Raw genomic sequence first — 17932 nt, forward strand, 5'->3', positions numbered from 1 at the left:
ATGCAAAGTGCACCTGAATTGACAGAGACAAGAGGAGAGATTATCAAATGAGTCTGCTAACATGATGCATCATTTTTCATTCATTAAGCCTGGATTTTACATGTTTAAAAGCTTACTTTGCTTGCTTTGCCCCTCACAAGTGTGCTAATTTAGAAGATCCTCTTTTAGTAGGGGCCCAACCTGAAAGAAGTCGGCAACTGTCAGAGTACATCAAGTGACCTGAAGTCTCTCTCTGGGTCATATATTTCCCCAGAATGCACTGTGCATCTTTGACTCCAGGGAGTCCCTTGAATTCACTAGATTTTGATGGCAGCACCTGGCTCGACAGAGCCTACCTCAGCCAATGTGGCACAAATAGGTTGGTTTAGTGTTGTCAGGGTAATGTATTCTGAGCCTGGATGGGATGTTGCACCACTCTGAGTACGCCACTTTCAACAACTCCAAGTGTGTAGACACACACAGCCATAAAGTGCATTCATTGTCTTCTGCAGACACATTTTTTGGTCAGTGCACCCACACCATCATCTTCATATTGTTGGTACATTGTTCTTTTGGTGTTTTGAAAGTGCCTTTCAGTGGAACAGTTAAAAGCTGTCTTGCATTTTGTGACACATTCTGAAATGCATTTGGCTTGTGTGGAAACAGAGAACACCTCCTATTGGGCAGGGTCTTATGACATTGTTAGTCCGCACCTGAACCATGGAGATTAACCTGAGAAAAACCTGAGCCACTTGGTGTTCTAGTCTACCTGGAAGATAATCAAATTGTTTTAAAATGTGGCTTAAAATGTCTGAACAATTATTTTGAGCACTGCTGTTGTTGTTGCTACTAAAGTGTTAATATCAGTTCACTCACAATGTTATTGTCTCATGTTCTGCAGAGCTCAAATTATGGGGAGAAAGGCAGGGGGCTCTTAATAAGACCCTTTATTTAAGACCCTTATTAAAATCCATCCATCTTAGCCAGAAAAAAATGCTCCTGTAGCCTTCTAAAAACAGTGACTGGGGTGGAGGGAATTAGAAAACAATAGCTTCACCTGTTCTCCTTTCCCTGCAGGATTGAGTAAAGGCTATGAGAACTTGACTCTATACAGCAGATGTTTATCCTTTGTTCCATGAGCATTACCCAGGGGTTCTGTGTAATTTTACAACCTCCTGCCTCTACTTCACTCTCCCGCTTCTGCAGACCAATCATCTAAGTTTCACACTGCAAATTAAAAACTTTTTTTGGAGTGAGATTCCCCCTCAAAAAAGATTAAATAGAACATACCCCAATGTTAGTAGCTTATGCTGGAGGTGTCAGTTTAATCAAATTTTCCATATTCTCTGCTCATCTTCATAGAGCAGATCATATTGGCACCAAATATTAATGGAAATAAGTGAAACTGTGGAATACGAATTGCATCAAGATCTCTAATAGAGTAATATTGTTTGGATACATCAAGGAAGTTGCAGTACAGGAAGATGAATAAATTATCCTTCACCTTCTTATGTCACCCTGGCTTTAAAGCACATGATTTTCCCCCAAAGAGTCCTGGGAACTGTAGTTCCCATCTCACAGGAGTACAATCCCCAGAATCCTTAACAAATTGCAGTTTCTATGTTTCTTTGGGCGAAGTTATGTGCTGTTGGATGTGCATTAAATGTAAGGTGTGGATAATACCTATATGTCAAGCATGTGGAGTGGGGCAAGAATAAGATCCTCCAGAAAAAGAAAATTGGCCAACCAAGTTCTGAGATATGGTTCAAATGCTCAAACTTACAAATATAATAAGGATTAGGGAAGGCCGACAGCAAGATGATTCATTGAAATGTGAGGCTTGTTTATATCATACTGTATTGGAATGTAAGGATGCAGGAGGAAACAAATGCATATAGTTTATTGAAGCAGACATAGATTTAAATATATTTGAAGTCTAGTTGCACATTAAATATGGCTGGCTAAAGTAATCTCTTTTTAGAACTATGATTATTTTATAAATTAAAATAAAACATTGGGTTGTCTTATATTGAAAAATGTTGAATGTCTTTGTACAGTATGTATCCAATATTTATATAACATTTCTGTATTTGTAGACAAATTAATTTAATAATGGATTTTTGTCTTTAGTGCTTATGATAATAAAATTTATATTCATAAAAAGGAAAAAAGGAAAAGTTAATCTCGAGTGTCAATATAGTGTGTCAAGGATGAAATATGTGATTTGCACTAAGAAGATATCAATGTAACTTTCTAGAAGATTGTGAACATATGCAACCTATCATTTTATTTTTTTTGTTCATAGTCGGCCTCAAAGACAGAGAAGAGAAACACATGGAGAATCACACAAGCAAGGCAGGTATGCTACTAAAAATGGAACAGGCCAACATCCTTTCCTATGCCTTCTCTCCTTTGTAACCACCCCTACCCTCAGCAGAAGTCAGTACTGATAAAGTTTTCAGATCACACCCATGCCAGTGTAACTAGCAGAGTAACACAGCAGAGCTTTAAGATCTTGGTTCTTTTCCATTGTCAGCTATTTCAGACTTGACAGTGAGGAAAACTCTTTGCCACACAGTTCAACGTGAAGTGTTTGAGAGCCTCAAGTCACAAGACAATTATTCACACTATATACATGAAGTTAGAAGATGCTGGTGCATCATAAGCTATGCACTACTAATAACTAAGTATAATAACCTGGGCTTAGGAGGTTGTAGTAAACATGGCACAAGAGACTCAAAAAGGGGAGAGATCCACACAAAGCTGCTGGATGCTGCTAGCTTTACATCAGCCAACACACATACACACAGGGGAGGCAGGGAGAGAGAGACTTCTCCTTTGGGCAGGAAGTCATGCCAGAAGCCTATCACTTTGAGCTGTTTTCAGGAGGCATGATTGTTGTCTGGGACCAATAGCAGGTGGTAGAGCACCTGCTTTGCACGCAGGAAGTTCCTAGCATCTTCAGAAAGGGCTGGCATGGAGCCCTGTCTGAAACTGGAGAGCTGCTTCCAGTTAGAAGATATTAAGTTAGGTGGACCAGTGATCTGATTCAGTACAAAGCAGCTTCCTATACAAAATTAAATCCAGGGGTATGAAAGCCAACGGAAGATGCTACCACTCCCTCCCATTCTGCTGGGTGATACTGGTAATGGTGAAAACAAGCAGCCAGCCAGCAGAGCTCTTGGTCTCAAGTCTATTTCCAATGGTTACAGTGGAGCAAAAGTATTTAGGCTCGAGTACCACTACCAAGTCACTGTCAACATATCAAGTAACCAGCGTGTTGCAAACTTGAAATCGAAGCTGTGGGCCTGAGCAGCAAATTACCTCAGCCCTGCTTTCCAGATAAACCAGGCACACATCCAGCTCAGACTGCCTAGACTGTGCAACCAAATTTGCTTCCCAAGCAGAACTAGCACAAGTTTATACTCATCCAGCTAAATGCAGCCTGCACATCAGCCCTGTATGAGGCCTGTCGCATGCATGGCAGCTTCCCGATTTGACAAGCCCAGACAGACAGGAAGAACTGCTTTGCCACATCTCCAGTGAGCTTCCCTACAATGCTGATGGGCTACATTTGGCTTCTGGGGTGTGTGTGTGGAGGTGGGCCTAAGCTGAGGTGACTGTTCTGAAGTAACTGCTTCTGTGTTTTCGCCCTCCCCTCTTTAAGGCTCTCTTTGCTTTTCCTAAGATATCTGGAGCAGGTATGGAAGAAGCCTTTTCTCTGCAAACGTGCTTCCGGCCTGGCTGGGTTCCCAACTTGCCACATTTGCTCTTGGGCTGCAGCCAGTTGGCTTTTCAGCATTGTTTCTTTAATGCCTGTCACAAAACTATCTTAGACTTGCTTACAATTCACTTCTCAGTGCTTCCTGGCCCTGCCCCTATTCCTGTTTACTTAGCAATTACGGTAAAGATACATTAGATAGCGTGCTACACGCTGCACAATGTTGTGTTCATTCAATAGGGACTGAAGAATCTGAAACGTGCTTTAGCACTCCTATCACACTAGCTGTCTAAAAATACACCAGGTCATATGGGGTTATTTTTCAAAGGTTTTGCATAGCTCCCCTACTAGTCCGTGGTTGTTGGTGGGTCCAGTTACTTGAGCAGAGCTGGAGGAGATGAAGTCAGTGACATGTCAAATGTCATTTCATCTCCTCAGTCTGTAATCTTATATGCTCTTTTCTGGGAGGAGGTTCCATTGAACATTGCAGAACTTACTTCTGAGAAAACAGGCATAGGATTGAACTGCCAATGAACTCGGCGAGGTTATCCACCACTCTAGGAAATATTGGGGCTGGACTATTTTTTAGGCATTTAACCAATACAATTACTTGATTTGTGTCGCCACACACCAGATTAGTGTTCTGTGAGCCCCCTGGAGAACCCACATTAAGGAATAGTGCAGTAGTACAGTTGTGTAATTGTGCTTTTCTCTTTTTCCACATAGTCCAATATTGAAACGAAGTCCTGATATCACTAAATCACCACTTACAAAGTCAGAGCAACTTCTGAGAATAGATGACCATGACTTCAGCATGCGGCCAGGATTTGGAGGTATGACATGTAAACTTCTGTTGATAATCTCTTTTCCTCCCTGTGTTTTCTTACAAACACCTCTTAGTGATTTTCTTAAATAAAAGAAGTCTATAGGAATAGTCAATATCTACAGGTAAAGGTATTCCCTTGCTTTAACCCTGAAGTTTAGCTTTCATGCACTCCCCTCAGGAGTGGCACGTCCTACTTTGCCGCCTGAGGCACAACAGGAAGGTGTCATTCCGCATCACCAAAGCCTCCCTTACCTGGGTCATGTGGCAGCAGCAGTGATGGCGGGTTCTGGCAAGATCACACGGAGTGCACAGGATCTTGTGAGATCTCCCTGGAAGCCAGTGCCCCTGCCTCTTCTCTGCCAGCGGTGGAGAAAGCAGGATGGGTAGGCCGCCTCTTGGCATTCTGCCACCTGAGGTGCTGCCTCAGCCAACCTCATGAGTAGGTCGGCCCTGACTACCCTCACAGAGTCACTGTGCATTTAGTTAACGCCAGGGCAGGCGGAAATATACAGTAATAAGTGCAGCTTCCTCTATTGCTGCATCCTGAGCTGTGTACATTGAATTCCTGCCTGCCATTAAGCTGTTAAAGCCGGGGTGGAGAACCTGTGGCTGTCCATATGTTGTCAGGTTACAGTTCCCATCATTCCCTGCTTCATTGACCATACTAGTTGGGGATGATGGGAATTGGAGTTCAATAGCACCTGGAGTACCACAGGCTCCTCCCCCTTGTGTTAAGGATGAAACCAGATGGTCGCAGAGGCTGGGGGGGGGGAAATGTGACAAGCAGCTGATGTGGCTTGTTTGCTTGAGTGAAGTGGTTATATTTTGATAAAACTCAAATAATATATTTTTTTAGGAGAGCGAATCAGTGCCCTCCCCCGCTAATCCCAGATGTGGGAGGAAAAGGGTATTTTGAGGGCAATAGGGAAGAGTATTTTCTGTGGCACTTTTTCTTATTTCCGTATTGAAGGGCTCAGCTCTGGTTTTTAAAACGGGTTCAGACGCCTGACTGAAATTAAGCCACAAATATGTCTGTGACCTTATTTAGCTCAGTAAACGCTCCTGTTGTGCTAAAGTGCCTTCAGTTTGGCTCTATCATATTCCTCATATAAGAACATAAGAACTGCCCTTTGCTTGAGGGTTATTACGAATGGTGGTTTAAATGTGACGTTTGTTGGGCTTTGCTTGCTAGTTCATCTCTCTTAACTCATGGGCAGCTGCCTTTTTGAAAAGCTTAGGAACAATGAGCTTTTGTTTGTTTCTGCAGCGTATCTCTTGCAAGCTTATTGGCCTATCTGAATTGCCAGATAATATTTTTTTAAGTACAATGTTATGTGCAGATAAGTACAATTCCCTCATAAACTTAAATTATAAATGGAAGCCTTAGGACCCCTCCAGACTGGTATTTTATTGTGGATGTATTCTGTGGCACATGTTGGGTTAAATCCACTTTCTTTGTGCTTTCTTTCCCCAATGCTATTATATTATCGCTGTCTGAAAGAGCCACAGTGCAGCAGAAACAGGACAACCCTCTACTCCACAATAACATTTGTTACACAAACACCAGGAAGCTGCAGGATAAGCATTTATTTGAAATGAAGACCAGAAACGTGACTGGCAAAATACTCTTTGACAGGAGGAGTGTTTGAGGAATAGAGCAGAGTATATTGAGTATACAAAAACAGAATCCTGAGAATACAAAAAATTAGGCATGCCTGTTCTAAAAATGGACATGCCTTCTATTAAAAATAAATTTCATGGCATTAAGCTGAACCTTACTGCCTGGTTGGGTCATATTTCTCTGCAGATGGCAGTGAAATCCCAAGGCTTTATTTCACAGCGACTGTGTGTGTACGTGCACATTCGTTTATTTTAGAGGTGAGGAACCTCAGGCCTTGGGGCCAAGTGCAGCCCTGTAAGCCTTACCTATCTGGCCTTTGGGAGTTGCCTGAGGCCCCACTCCCTCCTCAGGCCCCACCTCTCACCAGCCCTGCTTCATACACTTCTCGAGTGTTTTTGCCTGGCTGGAATGTGCCTTTGAAGACTGATAATGCCTCTTGGCTGCCCGGATGGAGAACTCAGAGGGGCATGTGGCTGTTTGCAGAAACTAGCCTACTGTAGAAGAGTAAAATTTACATTTCTTGCCCCACCCACTTTTATCTCCAGCCCTGCTCACCACCACCATGTGGCCCCTTGAATGCTGCCCAGAAGGGAATAAAACCATCAAATTGAAAATGGTTCCCCAGCCCTAATATATATAATATGCCATCAACTAATGCACCATTTTGCTGACCTAGCATTTTCACTACAGAAAGAATATTTTAGATTGCTCCAGGTTAATGTTTTACTTCCAGCATTGTGGTTGTGTGCTATACAAAATCCAAGCTTTTAGGACAGAGGATTAGGAAAACACGCTTTCTTATGCCCCACCAGATTAAAGAATGTTGTAATTTATCTACCCTTTCCTGGCTGACAGATGGTCATTCAAATCCAAACTACCGGTACTATTTTACCCCTTGATGAGGGAAGCTTATTGTTACTACATGCGCAATATGCACAATACAAGTTCAATTAGTTGTAAAAGGTTGAGGGTTTTTTGTTGTTGTTTTTTGTCCAGCACTGTTCATGAACCTTTATGCTTTTAGCAAATCTCATGTTCTGTAATTGCATTATTAACTCGTGTAGGAGGATTTGTGTATGCATTTTACTAAGATAATCTTTGCTGAAATAGAAATTCTAATATTTATCTCCTAGGTATAAAAAGTGGAAAGTGGTACACCTATTTGGCTGAGTTCAAACAAGTGTGTCTGCAACATCATGACTGTACAAAGTGTCAAATGTCTCAAACCATGTTTTCGTATTCTCCTTGAACATGGAACTTATTGATCGAGGCAGACAGGTGGTTATAGCACTTGGGGAAGGACTGTAGCTCAATGGTAGAGCATCTGCTTAGGATGCAGAAGGTTCCATGTGCAATCTCAGCCATCTCCAGGTAGAGCTGGGAGATTTATTTTTTTGTCTAACATCCTGGAGAGCCACAGCTATGTAGATAATGCTGAGCTAGATGGACCATCGGTTTGATTTTGTATAAGGCAGCTTCCTATGTTCCTAAGTGAGAGCTAAGTAATGAACCTGCATGTGTGAATCAGCCATAAGTGTTTTGCGTATATATCAATATCAATTTCATTTTTGATGTCCTGGCTTTTTAGATATTGGTCTGCCCATGGGGACCCCCAGTGCTTCTTACTTTGTGAGTAGGGGTGGCACATTCAATCTTCATCCTCTCTTGCTGGAGGAGTAAACAATAAGTCTCCTGTGTGTTGCTTTCACTGCGAGAATCAGGCTCCCCCACCTCTGTAATTAGTTAAGGAAAAACACAATGCATAGTTTACCTGCTCCATATTAAACCAGCCTTTGCCAACCTGGTATTCTTCCGATGTTTTTGACTACATATCCCATCAGCCCCAGCCAGCATTGCAGTGTAGTCTAAAACATCTGAAGACCTCTGGTCTTTGAAGGCCTGTAGTTTGCCTGGGAACCAGCCCAGAGGTGCAAATGGCCTGTGATCTCACCTAGCAACTGTGTGCTTCTCTTTAATGTTAATGTTTCGTTGTTAGAAGGTTCAGCTCAGCCCTAAGTTACTTCTTGGCAGCTAATGACAAATAACCCAGGTATGATTTGAAGTCCTTTGCTGTGCAGTAACTGCCTGTGTCCTTAGACATGGCACCCAGCAAACCATTTTGCATGCTTGCCTTCTTTGTGAGAGCCCTACTGCAAACTACTTCTTCATATGTGCTCTTTTTAAAACATATAAACAATTCTGATGCGTTGCATGCTGTGTTTCTTATAGGCCCTGCCATTCCTGTCGGAGTAGATGTACAAGTTGAAAGCTTGGACAGTATTTCAGAGGTTGACATGGTAAGTGTCATGCCCATGTTTGGATGGTTGTTCTTTCTGAACAAGAGGTTTTATGGAATGGGCTACTCTGAAAAACAGACATCACGTTAGGAGTGGGAAAAGAGGTTACTGAGTGGGAAACACTTAGGCTGCACGCACACCAAACACTTTAACCACATTGTTTCCTCCAAAGAATCCTGGTAACTGACCTACAATTCCCAGCACACTTAACAAACTATAGTTCCCAGGATTCTTGGGGGAGGGAGCACCATGACTGTTAGATTGGTTTAAGAATGCTTTAAATGTATGGTTTGGGTATGACCTAAGACATGGATTTGTACATTAGTTTCAAATTCAGTCCAATATTCCAATGGAAAAAATGTATTTAATACAGCACATCTTTAACTATGGAACGGGGGCAGCCAAACACTTGTAGGATGTCTTTGCCATTCTACCTGAATCTTACAATTGCAGTGTAAAACTTATTTCATTTATTACATTGGACTAAGAAATATTTATGGATTAAAAAATAGTAATGTGAATTAATCATGCCAACCTAGCAGTCTGAAAGCACATCAAAGTGCAAGTAGATAAATACCTTCGGTGGGAAGGTGAATGGTGTTTCCGTGCACTGCCCTGGTTTGCCAGAAGCAGCTTTGTCATGCTGGCCACATGACCCGGAAACTATACGCGGGCTCCCTCGGACAGTAAAGCGAGATGAGCGCTGCAACCCCAGAGTCATCCGCGACTGGACTTAACTGTCAGGTGTCCTTTTCGTTTACCTTTTTAATGTGAATTAATTTTTCCCTGTCTCAATTTCTGGCTTATGCTAGGACTTCACCATGACACTTTACCTTAGACACTACTGGAAAGATGAAAGGCTATCGTTTCCAAGTACCAACAACCAAAGCATGACCTTTGATGGCAGACTAGTGAAAAAGATCTGGGTGCCGGATATGTTCTTTGTGCATTCCAAACGATCCTTTATCCACGACACCACCACAGATAACGTCATGCTCCGGGTCCAGCCAGATGGGAAGGTGCTTTACAGCTTGAGGTAAGGAGAAATCCACAAAAATGCTTGGTTGAGCTTCTGGAAGCATGCCGACCTCATCTCTTGTACGGCTGTGTGCATGAATTCTCAGTGGGTGTAACCCAGATCCAAGATGTATCACGAGTTTGTGCCACTAACATTATCCAAGTTCAGAATAACAGATGACTTAGTGTATATGCAGAGTCATCTGGTGGACGAAGCCATTGTCAGCTTCAGATTTGGAGGGGCCCTTGAGAACGATGCTCTCAGTGGACCCTCTCCTTTGCCATAGCCATCACTGCCCATTCCCTTGGGTCTTCCTCTGAGCCCACTCTTCACACTGCCCAGAATGAGATGCTGCTGTTCCTTCTCTTTTGCATTTGTCACTGCTTGCAGATTTAGCAATAGCAACAGCAAGGAGGAGAAGCAGGGCAAGGGTGCTCCAGAGCTCAGCAGTGGACCTTATGCTGGAATGTCAGGGGTTAGATTCACTAGAGATAAGTAAGCATAATATTTGTTATCAGTCAATTTCACAACTTGTAACAAAAGTCAAGAATGGCAAAGGTCTCCTGACAGTGTTGTCTGGGTGTTGTCCTGCTTTGGGGATTCACGTGTGCCAAGTTTGGTTTGTGTAAGACAACCCTTTTTTGCTCCTAAGTAAGCAGGGTACCTCCCACCACAAATCTGGTTCACTTCTTTTCAGTGCAAGCCAGACCTGTTAATTCAGAAGCAAGGCCCCATGAGTGATTTCTTCCCTAATCAGTGCAGTCAACACAGCCTACCCTGTGCATGTTGAATGAGACGTACTTCCATTGGATCATTGGGACAGCTAGGCAGAAGCACCAGCTTCTCCAGATGATTGAGGGCGCCCGGCGCAACGTCTTGATGTCACACACATCGTACAATGTCCTGACGTCGTGCATAGGGCCCTTTGAATATTGAGGGGGCCCCACCCTTTTAAAAAAAAGATAGGGGTCCCCATAGTGCCTTGGTCCCAAGGAGCCGGGCGCCCCTGCTCCTAGGTATGTGTGCAGAGGACTACAGCCTTAGGGAGTGACCCTAGTTGAATGCAAAGGAATTACTTCTCCATATATAAAGAATTGTACTGCCTTGAAACATGTGAAAGTGTTACAAACTAGGCATGCATCCAACGTGCATTATTCCTGCTTTGTGTTTTCTTTTTAAAATATGTCGCTTTTTAATCATGTAAAAGGAAGACATTTTAAATATGCTTATTCTGTTTCTAGGGTTACTGTAACAGCTATGTGTAACATGGATTTTAGTCGCTTTCCCCTTGACACGCAAACGTGTTCACTGGAAATTGAAAGCTGTAAGTAAACTGGGATCTCTGCAGAAGGCCCAATGCTGATGCCTCACATTTTGTTTCAAAATAGGGGTTGTGTGCTTTTATTCTGAAAGGGTGTTCCTGTGCTTTCCATAGCTGTGTGCTGGAGAAATTATGCAACCTCAGCATGAGTGCTGTGCGCACATAATTGGTACTGCTGCCCTAAGAAGAGTGAGCACAGCTCACAATGAATTGTCCCACAAGTCTTTTTTTCTTTTTCTCTCACAAAGATATAGGAACAAACACCCTGCTTCTTCTCTGTGGCTACTTTAATTTCAGTAAAGCCCTCTTGCAAAAGGCGATCGAGTACAAACTCCCTCCTCTACTGCCCCTGCAAGTCATGGCCCTTGCAGGTCTGTGACTAGATTGGATGACGAGGAGCCTAAAATAACAATTATGTGTGGGTTTTTTAAAAAAAATGTTGCGGAATAGCCTACAGCTTCTACTCCAGCAAACAATCTACAGACAGTACAGTGCCCCTTGTTTTCTTATCTCTTGTTGTGGCTAATTACTGGGATCATAAAGCATTGTGCAAAAAAAGGAGTAAGTAAAATTGTTAATGTAAAAATTTATAAATTAACAGCTGCCCACCTTTTGCTTCCACTTGATTAAAAAAAATAATGGATGATATTTTCAGAGGTGAAACTGGGAATTGCGAAGAAGCAGAGGCAATACATGTCCTCCACCCCCCAACATTGATGTTAAAGACTCTGCTCTCAGGTCCTTTCCTTATTCTCATATGTGTCAACAGCAGCTATTCACTTAAATGAGAGAAAAGTAAATAAGAGCTCATATTAAATAGAAAATAAAATCCTGTCACTGGACTATATGGTGTATATCTGTTGACAGTAAGATAGCATTCGGTACGCGACTTAGGCCACAGTGCCAACTGGCTTCATTACAATAAATGAGTTAATATTTCCTCCCTTTCTAGATGCTTACACTGAAGATGATCTCATGCTGTACTGGAAGAATGGCAACGACTCCCTGAAAACAGATGAGAGGATATCGCTATCCCAGTTCCTCATACAAGAGTTTCACACTACCACCAAACTTGCCTTTTATAGCAGCACAGGCGAGTGAATTTTGACAATAAAGCCTGGACAAGGCTCAATTATTGTCAATTTTTATGGAAATAGGTTTGATCTCTACTTGGAGAAACTGTCTTTGGTCTTGCCAGAGAGGCTGCTGTGGCATCATGTCACACTTTGTCTTCAAAGGGCTTCGGGCTCAGCAGCCGATGCCAGATTGTGCTCCTGAACCCCAAATTTGGGTTTGTGCACAATGCTGTAACCCAGTATCTTTGGTACTGGGTTCATTCAGAGAGCTTATTATTAACAGGGTGATAATCTCATCCTGTAGCAACTGCGTTTTGAAAAGGCTATTTAGAAAGGAGTTGCTGTGCAGTAAACGCGGGTGGCGCTGTGGGTAAAACCTCAGCGCCTAGGACTTGCCGATCGCATGGTCGGCGGTTCGAATCCCCACGGCGGGGTGCGCTCCCGTCGTTCGGTCCCAGCGCCTGCCAACCTAGCAGTTCGAAAGCACCCCCGGGTGCAAGTAGATAAATAGGGACCGCTTTCTAGCGGGAAGGTAAATGGCGTTCCGTGTGCTGCGCTGGCTCGCCAGATGCAGCTTGTCACGCTGGCCACGTGACCCGGAAGTGTCTGCGGACAGCGCTAGCTCCCGGCCTATAGAGTGAGATGAGCGCACAACCCTAGAGTCTGGCAAGACTGGCCCATACGGGCAGGGGTACCTTTACCTTTAAAAGCTTCAAAGTTCTATGACCACCACCATGCAAACAAGATGGTGGTCATCTTTGGGGACTGCTGTTTTGAAGTCTCTATTATTCAGGAGTACATCTAAGGTGTGCAAAACGTTTGGATAGTTGTAGTTATATGAGGTCACCACCCTTCATAAACTACAGTTCCCAGGATTTTTTGGGAGAATGCAATGACTGTTAAAGTGGTACAAGATCACTTTAAATGTTTGGTGTGGATGTGGGCTTTTGTGATTGACTTCTACCTTCTTTGTCTCCTGTAGGCTGGTACAACCGCCTCTACATCAACTTCACTTTACGCCGGCATATCTTCTTCTTCTTACTCCAGACCTATTTCCCTGCCACTCTGATGGTCATGCTGTCCTGGGTGTCCTTTTGGATAGACCGCAGAGCTGTGCCTGCAAGAGTTCCCTTAGGTAAACAAACCAAACCTTGCTGTGTCTGACCTGCTCTTTTTATAGCATTGCCAATCCAGGAGGGTCTGTCTGAACAGCAGGTGACGTTGCAATGTCTGAAACTGTTTCTCACTCCCTTCTCCTATTTCTTGGGGGAGTATTAGCTGGCCATGGGGGTCTGTGGCAGGTGGAGGCCTGGATGCATCCACATTCATGGATGGCACTGCAGAAATAGGCCAAGAGTTGCTTATTTATTAGTCACTTTTCTGAGCTAAATGCTCAGAAAGCAACGTAAAATAGAGAAATAATATCAGTAATATTTGCAGAGTATGAAGCACTGAGTGGAAAATTATATTTCAGTGGCTCCATCAGTAGGCATAGCTGTGATTATCTTCTCTGGATTATTATTATTTATTAAATTTGTATTTGGATCTCCTAGTTCTCTCTTCCCTTCCCAATTCATTGCTTCTGATGTTATAGTTGTACTGTTCTCTAGCCCAGTGTTTCCCAACCTTGGGCCTCCAGCTGTTTTTGAACTACAATTCCCATCATCCCTGACCGCTGGTCTTGCTAGCTAGGGATGATGGGAGTTGTAGTCCAAAAACAGCTGGAGGCCCAAGGTTGGGAAACACTGCTCTAGCCTATGCAGAGTCCAATGAATTCATGCCCATTAGGAAATAGGCAGGGGTTTATGCTGTAGTATCTTGAGAGAGTTTGAGTAGTGTATATTTGCAGCACTGCATGTGACATCATAGACTCCAAAGGAGACGGTATCAGCTCCTGGACCTTTTGCTCTTTCTCTCACAAGTCTTTAGTCAACGGCACAGGGCCAGCGCAAAGCAGAATTCTGTCAAAGCCCAAGCAGGGAAATCTTTCTTTGCTGATGTAAATGATGAGAGAAAAGTATTCAATCACAGGCATAGGATATAAAGTGGTCACTGCGCTCACACTTTCAGCAGTGATTAAACTGCATATGCAAAGCTATTTGGTTCTGACCAATATTAATTGATTGGTAATACAGGGTTGTGCCCCCTGGCTAAGGGGTAATTATGCACTACTGTGACTTCAGATTGTCACATTTTGTGGTCATCTGCCTATTTACCTTCTTGTTGTGCACCACCGCTATTTCGATCCGTAACTTAAATATGTAGGAATGTCCTGTCCTTTAGGTAATTATTTATACTTTTCAAATGGAATGCGGAAGTGGCACAGAATGTAATCATAGCTTAGATTTAAAATGTGTGAAACAAACTGGAAACAGTCAGATTTATCCATCCTTCCTTGAGAGACTGAATGATTTACAGCACAATCTGCAGAGAACTGAGTCTAAGTTAAATGAGGCCTCTAGGTAATTGTGCCTTGGATTCCTGGTCTGCACTACAATCCAACCCAGAAGCAAACCTCAGAGTTTTCAGTGCAGCTTACTGCCAAGTAAATATGTTTAGGACTGTGGCCTTGGTCTAAATCTGTGTCCAAGGGCTGTAAGTAACATCAGCCCACAGGTCATCCATGCATCAGCTAATCTGCACCAGGCCGCAACCAGAGAAAGGTGGAAGATGATAGCACACCATTCAAAGAAGGTGGACCAGCCCACCTCAAGCTAGCATTTCATTTCTTAATGAAACACTTGGCCCTCTGTTTAGGGTAAACAAAGCCAACTTGTCACCAAAATGACATCTCCAAATGGATTATTGTATGTCACCAGGGATCACAACAGTGCTGACCATGTCTACCATCATCACGGGCGTCAATGCCTCCATGCCTCGGGTTTCCTACATCAAAGCTGTGGACATTTACCTCTGGGTCAGTTTTGTGTTCGTCTTCCTTTCGGTGTTAGAGTACGCAGCAGTAAACTACTTGACTACAGTGCAAGAGCGAAAGGAACGGAAGCTGCGAGACAAGGTAAATGTAACGTCATTTGGTGCCGTGCAGATAAAATGGCTGTGTACGGTGCTTTTTTCCCTAGAAAAATAGGTGCTGGTACTCACCATGAAGTTATTACAGTAAGTGTCACACTTTTTAACAACAAAAAAAGAGGTGTCTGTACTGCATACCCTTGAGTACCCCCTGGCAAAAAAGCACTGGCTGTGTAGATTCTAAAGATGAATCAAACAACAGACAGACAGACAAGACACACACACACACACGGGGTCTAACAGTAAAACTGCTCTACCGAAGGGTATGTTCAAACCAGTTTTTGGTTTTTTACACGGGTTTGATCTACACATGCAACAGGAGATGCCTGAATACTAACTTTTTTAAAAAAAGGTAGAAATGGTGCAGCTCACTATGCCACCTCTGAACGTTTCCATGTTAAGAGCAGCCTGCTAGATTAATAGCCAGCATCCTGTTACCACAGTGGCCAAAATGCCTATGGAAAGCCCCAAAACAGAACCTGACTGCAACAGCACTCTCCCCAGCAGCTGGCATTCAGAGGCATGTTGCCTCTGACAGTGGAGGTGGAACATAGCCATCGTGGCTGGTTTATAGAATTTGTCTAACCTTCTTTTAAACTCATTCAATTTGGTGGGCTCCCACTAGTTTTCAATTCATTTCCTAGCATGGAAATCACATTTTTCACAGCTGTCTTGGCACAGCGATGGAACACTGCACTCACGATAGGAAGGATGGTCTGGAAAAACCATCAGTTTCTTCACATGAATTTTAATGCTCATGCTATACAGCCTACACAAGCACACTGACTATCTCATATCGGACAAAATGAGCCTGAATGTGGCTTGGTTCCATGGTGCCCTCTATTAACAGAAAAGCACTTGCAAAAGTGGGGAGGTGCCCCCAATTTCCACCCTTTCCTTGGCTGCATTAGAGTATAGGGCGGTATATAAATTCGAATAATAATAGAGGGTCCCATTCTGCAAGCATATATCTGCTCACCATTTGGAAGAGCCAACTCAAAATCTAGTATGATGTATTTTCACAAATTTACCTTTATATCAGCTATCCTGGCTACTAATAATGCAGGAAATCATAGCCAGATAAGAGAAATTGTGTTTAGATGAGATGAGTCCTCGCCTATGGATTTGTGACAGAAGCAACAGTTTAAGGCTGCATTATTGCTACACTCCAGTATGTCAACTGCCAGTTTTTCCCCTTCTTCAGACCTTCTACCCTATACAGCCAGGCATTAAGATTATTCTTGAGTACAACTATCTTCCTTCTTTCCTCTACAGCTTCCTTGTACTTGTACACTACCTCAGTCAAGGCAACTGATGGGGATGGATGGCAGCTATAGTGACGGGGAGGTGAATGAACTGGGACAGTATGTGTCTGAAAATGGAGATAAACAAGACCGAATGATGGTTCAGCTGGCACTTGGCTCAGAAAGGAATTCAAGCAGGAGGAAAAACCAGAGATACAGCAGCATGAGGATCGATACACATGCCATTGACAAGTATTCCAGAATAATATTTCCAGGCGCATACATTTTATTTAACCTGATATACTGGTCCATTTTTTCATAGTTATTTCTTTAGCCAGTTTCCATGTGAGTGGGACATGTGTTAACTGTATGAGATGTCCATCAAGAAAATGTGACAATAGAGACTGTTTGATACTCCTGTTACATGAAATTCACACAACGCACTCTCCAATTTATTATACTGAGACCCAAGTGGAAATCTCTGCTGAACTGCCAGTTTCACCAGGCCTCAAAATGGCCATCGTGGTCAATCAAAACAATAAAAAGTGGGGAGAGGGAGGAATGAAAATTTGCAAAGCGACAAATGCTTTTATTTCAAAAGACAATATGTGATAGGCATTTTTAAAGTACAGAATATTCTAACAGTGTCGCTATGATGGGAAGAGGAATTTCAGAGCACATCTGTGTTCCAATTACAGAAACGATGGACCATGTTAATATTTTTGTTTCAGATTGTAAATATATACAATATTGTAAAATTATCTATTTAAGTGTAAATTGCAAATCTAAACAGTGTACTCTACACTTTTACCATCAAGACTCCTCTCAAGTAAAAACATCTACTTTTTTGGCTTACAGGCATGTGTGTGTGTTATTGCTAATCAGTCACTTGTTGATGTCACCCTCTAAGGAAAGTCAGGGACCTACAAGGTTCTTACACCTTTTTCCTTATCAGGATGCCCAATGTTGGTTATATTAGTAATAACATTGATTAAACTCACTCACTTACTGAACATTTACCCAAACTGAATATCCTGGGTGAGACCCAATGTTAATCAGATTTGATGCAGTGAAATCAATGGATTAACTAAATTAAAGCTGTTGGTTCCAATGGGTCTACTCAGAGTATGACTGCCATTGGATATAATGTCCTACAAGAGGTTCCACAGGAGTTTTCACAGAGCTACCAGGGATGTTGCCTGTGCCTCTCTCATATTGAGGCATATTGAGATGGAAAACAGTTTCTAAAGCAGGAATGCAATTTAAACTATTGTGTTTATAAAGTAACATTTGATAATACTCTAATTATTAAGCAATTGAAATTAGTCTGCTAAGAGAGATCATATGCAGCATCACAACTTAACATGCAGGATCACAGAGGTCTTTTTAAAATTCCCATGGAATTCTTCCAGTTTAAGTATATAGTCTAACAGATTTTAGTTCAGAAATGTTAGAAAACTTTACTGTGTCTCCAAGAAAGGATTATCTAGGCACCTTTATACAATTTTTATAAAAACTATGTTAAGAGAACACAGTACAGTGTTTCTGCACATCTCAGGTGCTCAAGAGGTTCACTGTTATAAACAAACCGAGTCGTGTGTTGAAGACTGAAAATGATTTTAATACATTACAAGCTCTTGGTGGTTTTTGCTGGAATGAACATCTTACTATAAAAGCACAAGGCAAGATTGAAAATGGTTGGTGACACATCTCAAGTGGTCAGTGCATTGCAGAACTCAGGACTGAGCAGGCAAGGTTTTCAATTTGACCTTTAAACTTCATCTGTCAAAATGGCTAAG

At 42.5% G+C, this 17932-nt stretch overlaps 1 protein-coding gene across 1 annotated transcript; it reads left to right on the top strand.

The window, feature by feature from the left end:
• The first annotated feature begins 4081 nt into the window (after positions 1-4081).
• On the top strand, positions 4082-16964 carry GABRR1 (gamma-aminobutyric acid type A receptor subunit rho1). Its single transcript, XM_028722956.2, has 8 exons — positions 4082-4533; positions 8377-8444; positions 9257-9480; positions 10704-10786; positions 11736-11876; positions 12842-12994; positions 14679-14875; positions 16165-16964. Exons 1-8 carry the CDS (start codon positions 4515-4517, stop codon positions 16453-16455), a joined length of 1176 nt encoding a protein of 391 aa, XP_028578789.1. The 5' UTR covers positions 4082-4514; the 3' UTR covers positions 16456-16964.
• Positions 16965-17932: the final 968 nt, after the last annotated feature.

This window comes from Podarcis muralis, chromosome 3 (genome assembly GCF_964188315.1).
Source record: "Podarcis muralis chromosome 3, rPodMur119.hap1.1, whole genome shotgun sequence".
NCBI classification, from domain to species: domain Eukaryota; kingdom Metazoa; phylum Chordata; class Lepidosauria; order Squamata; family Lacertidae; genus Podarcis; species Podarcis muralis.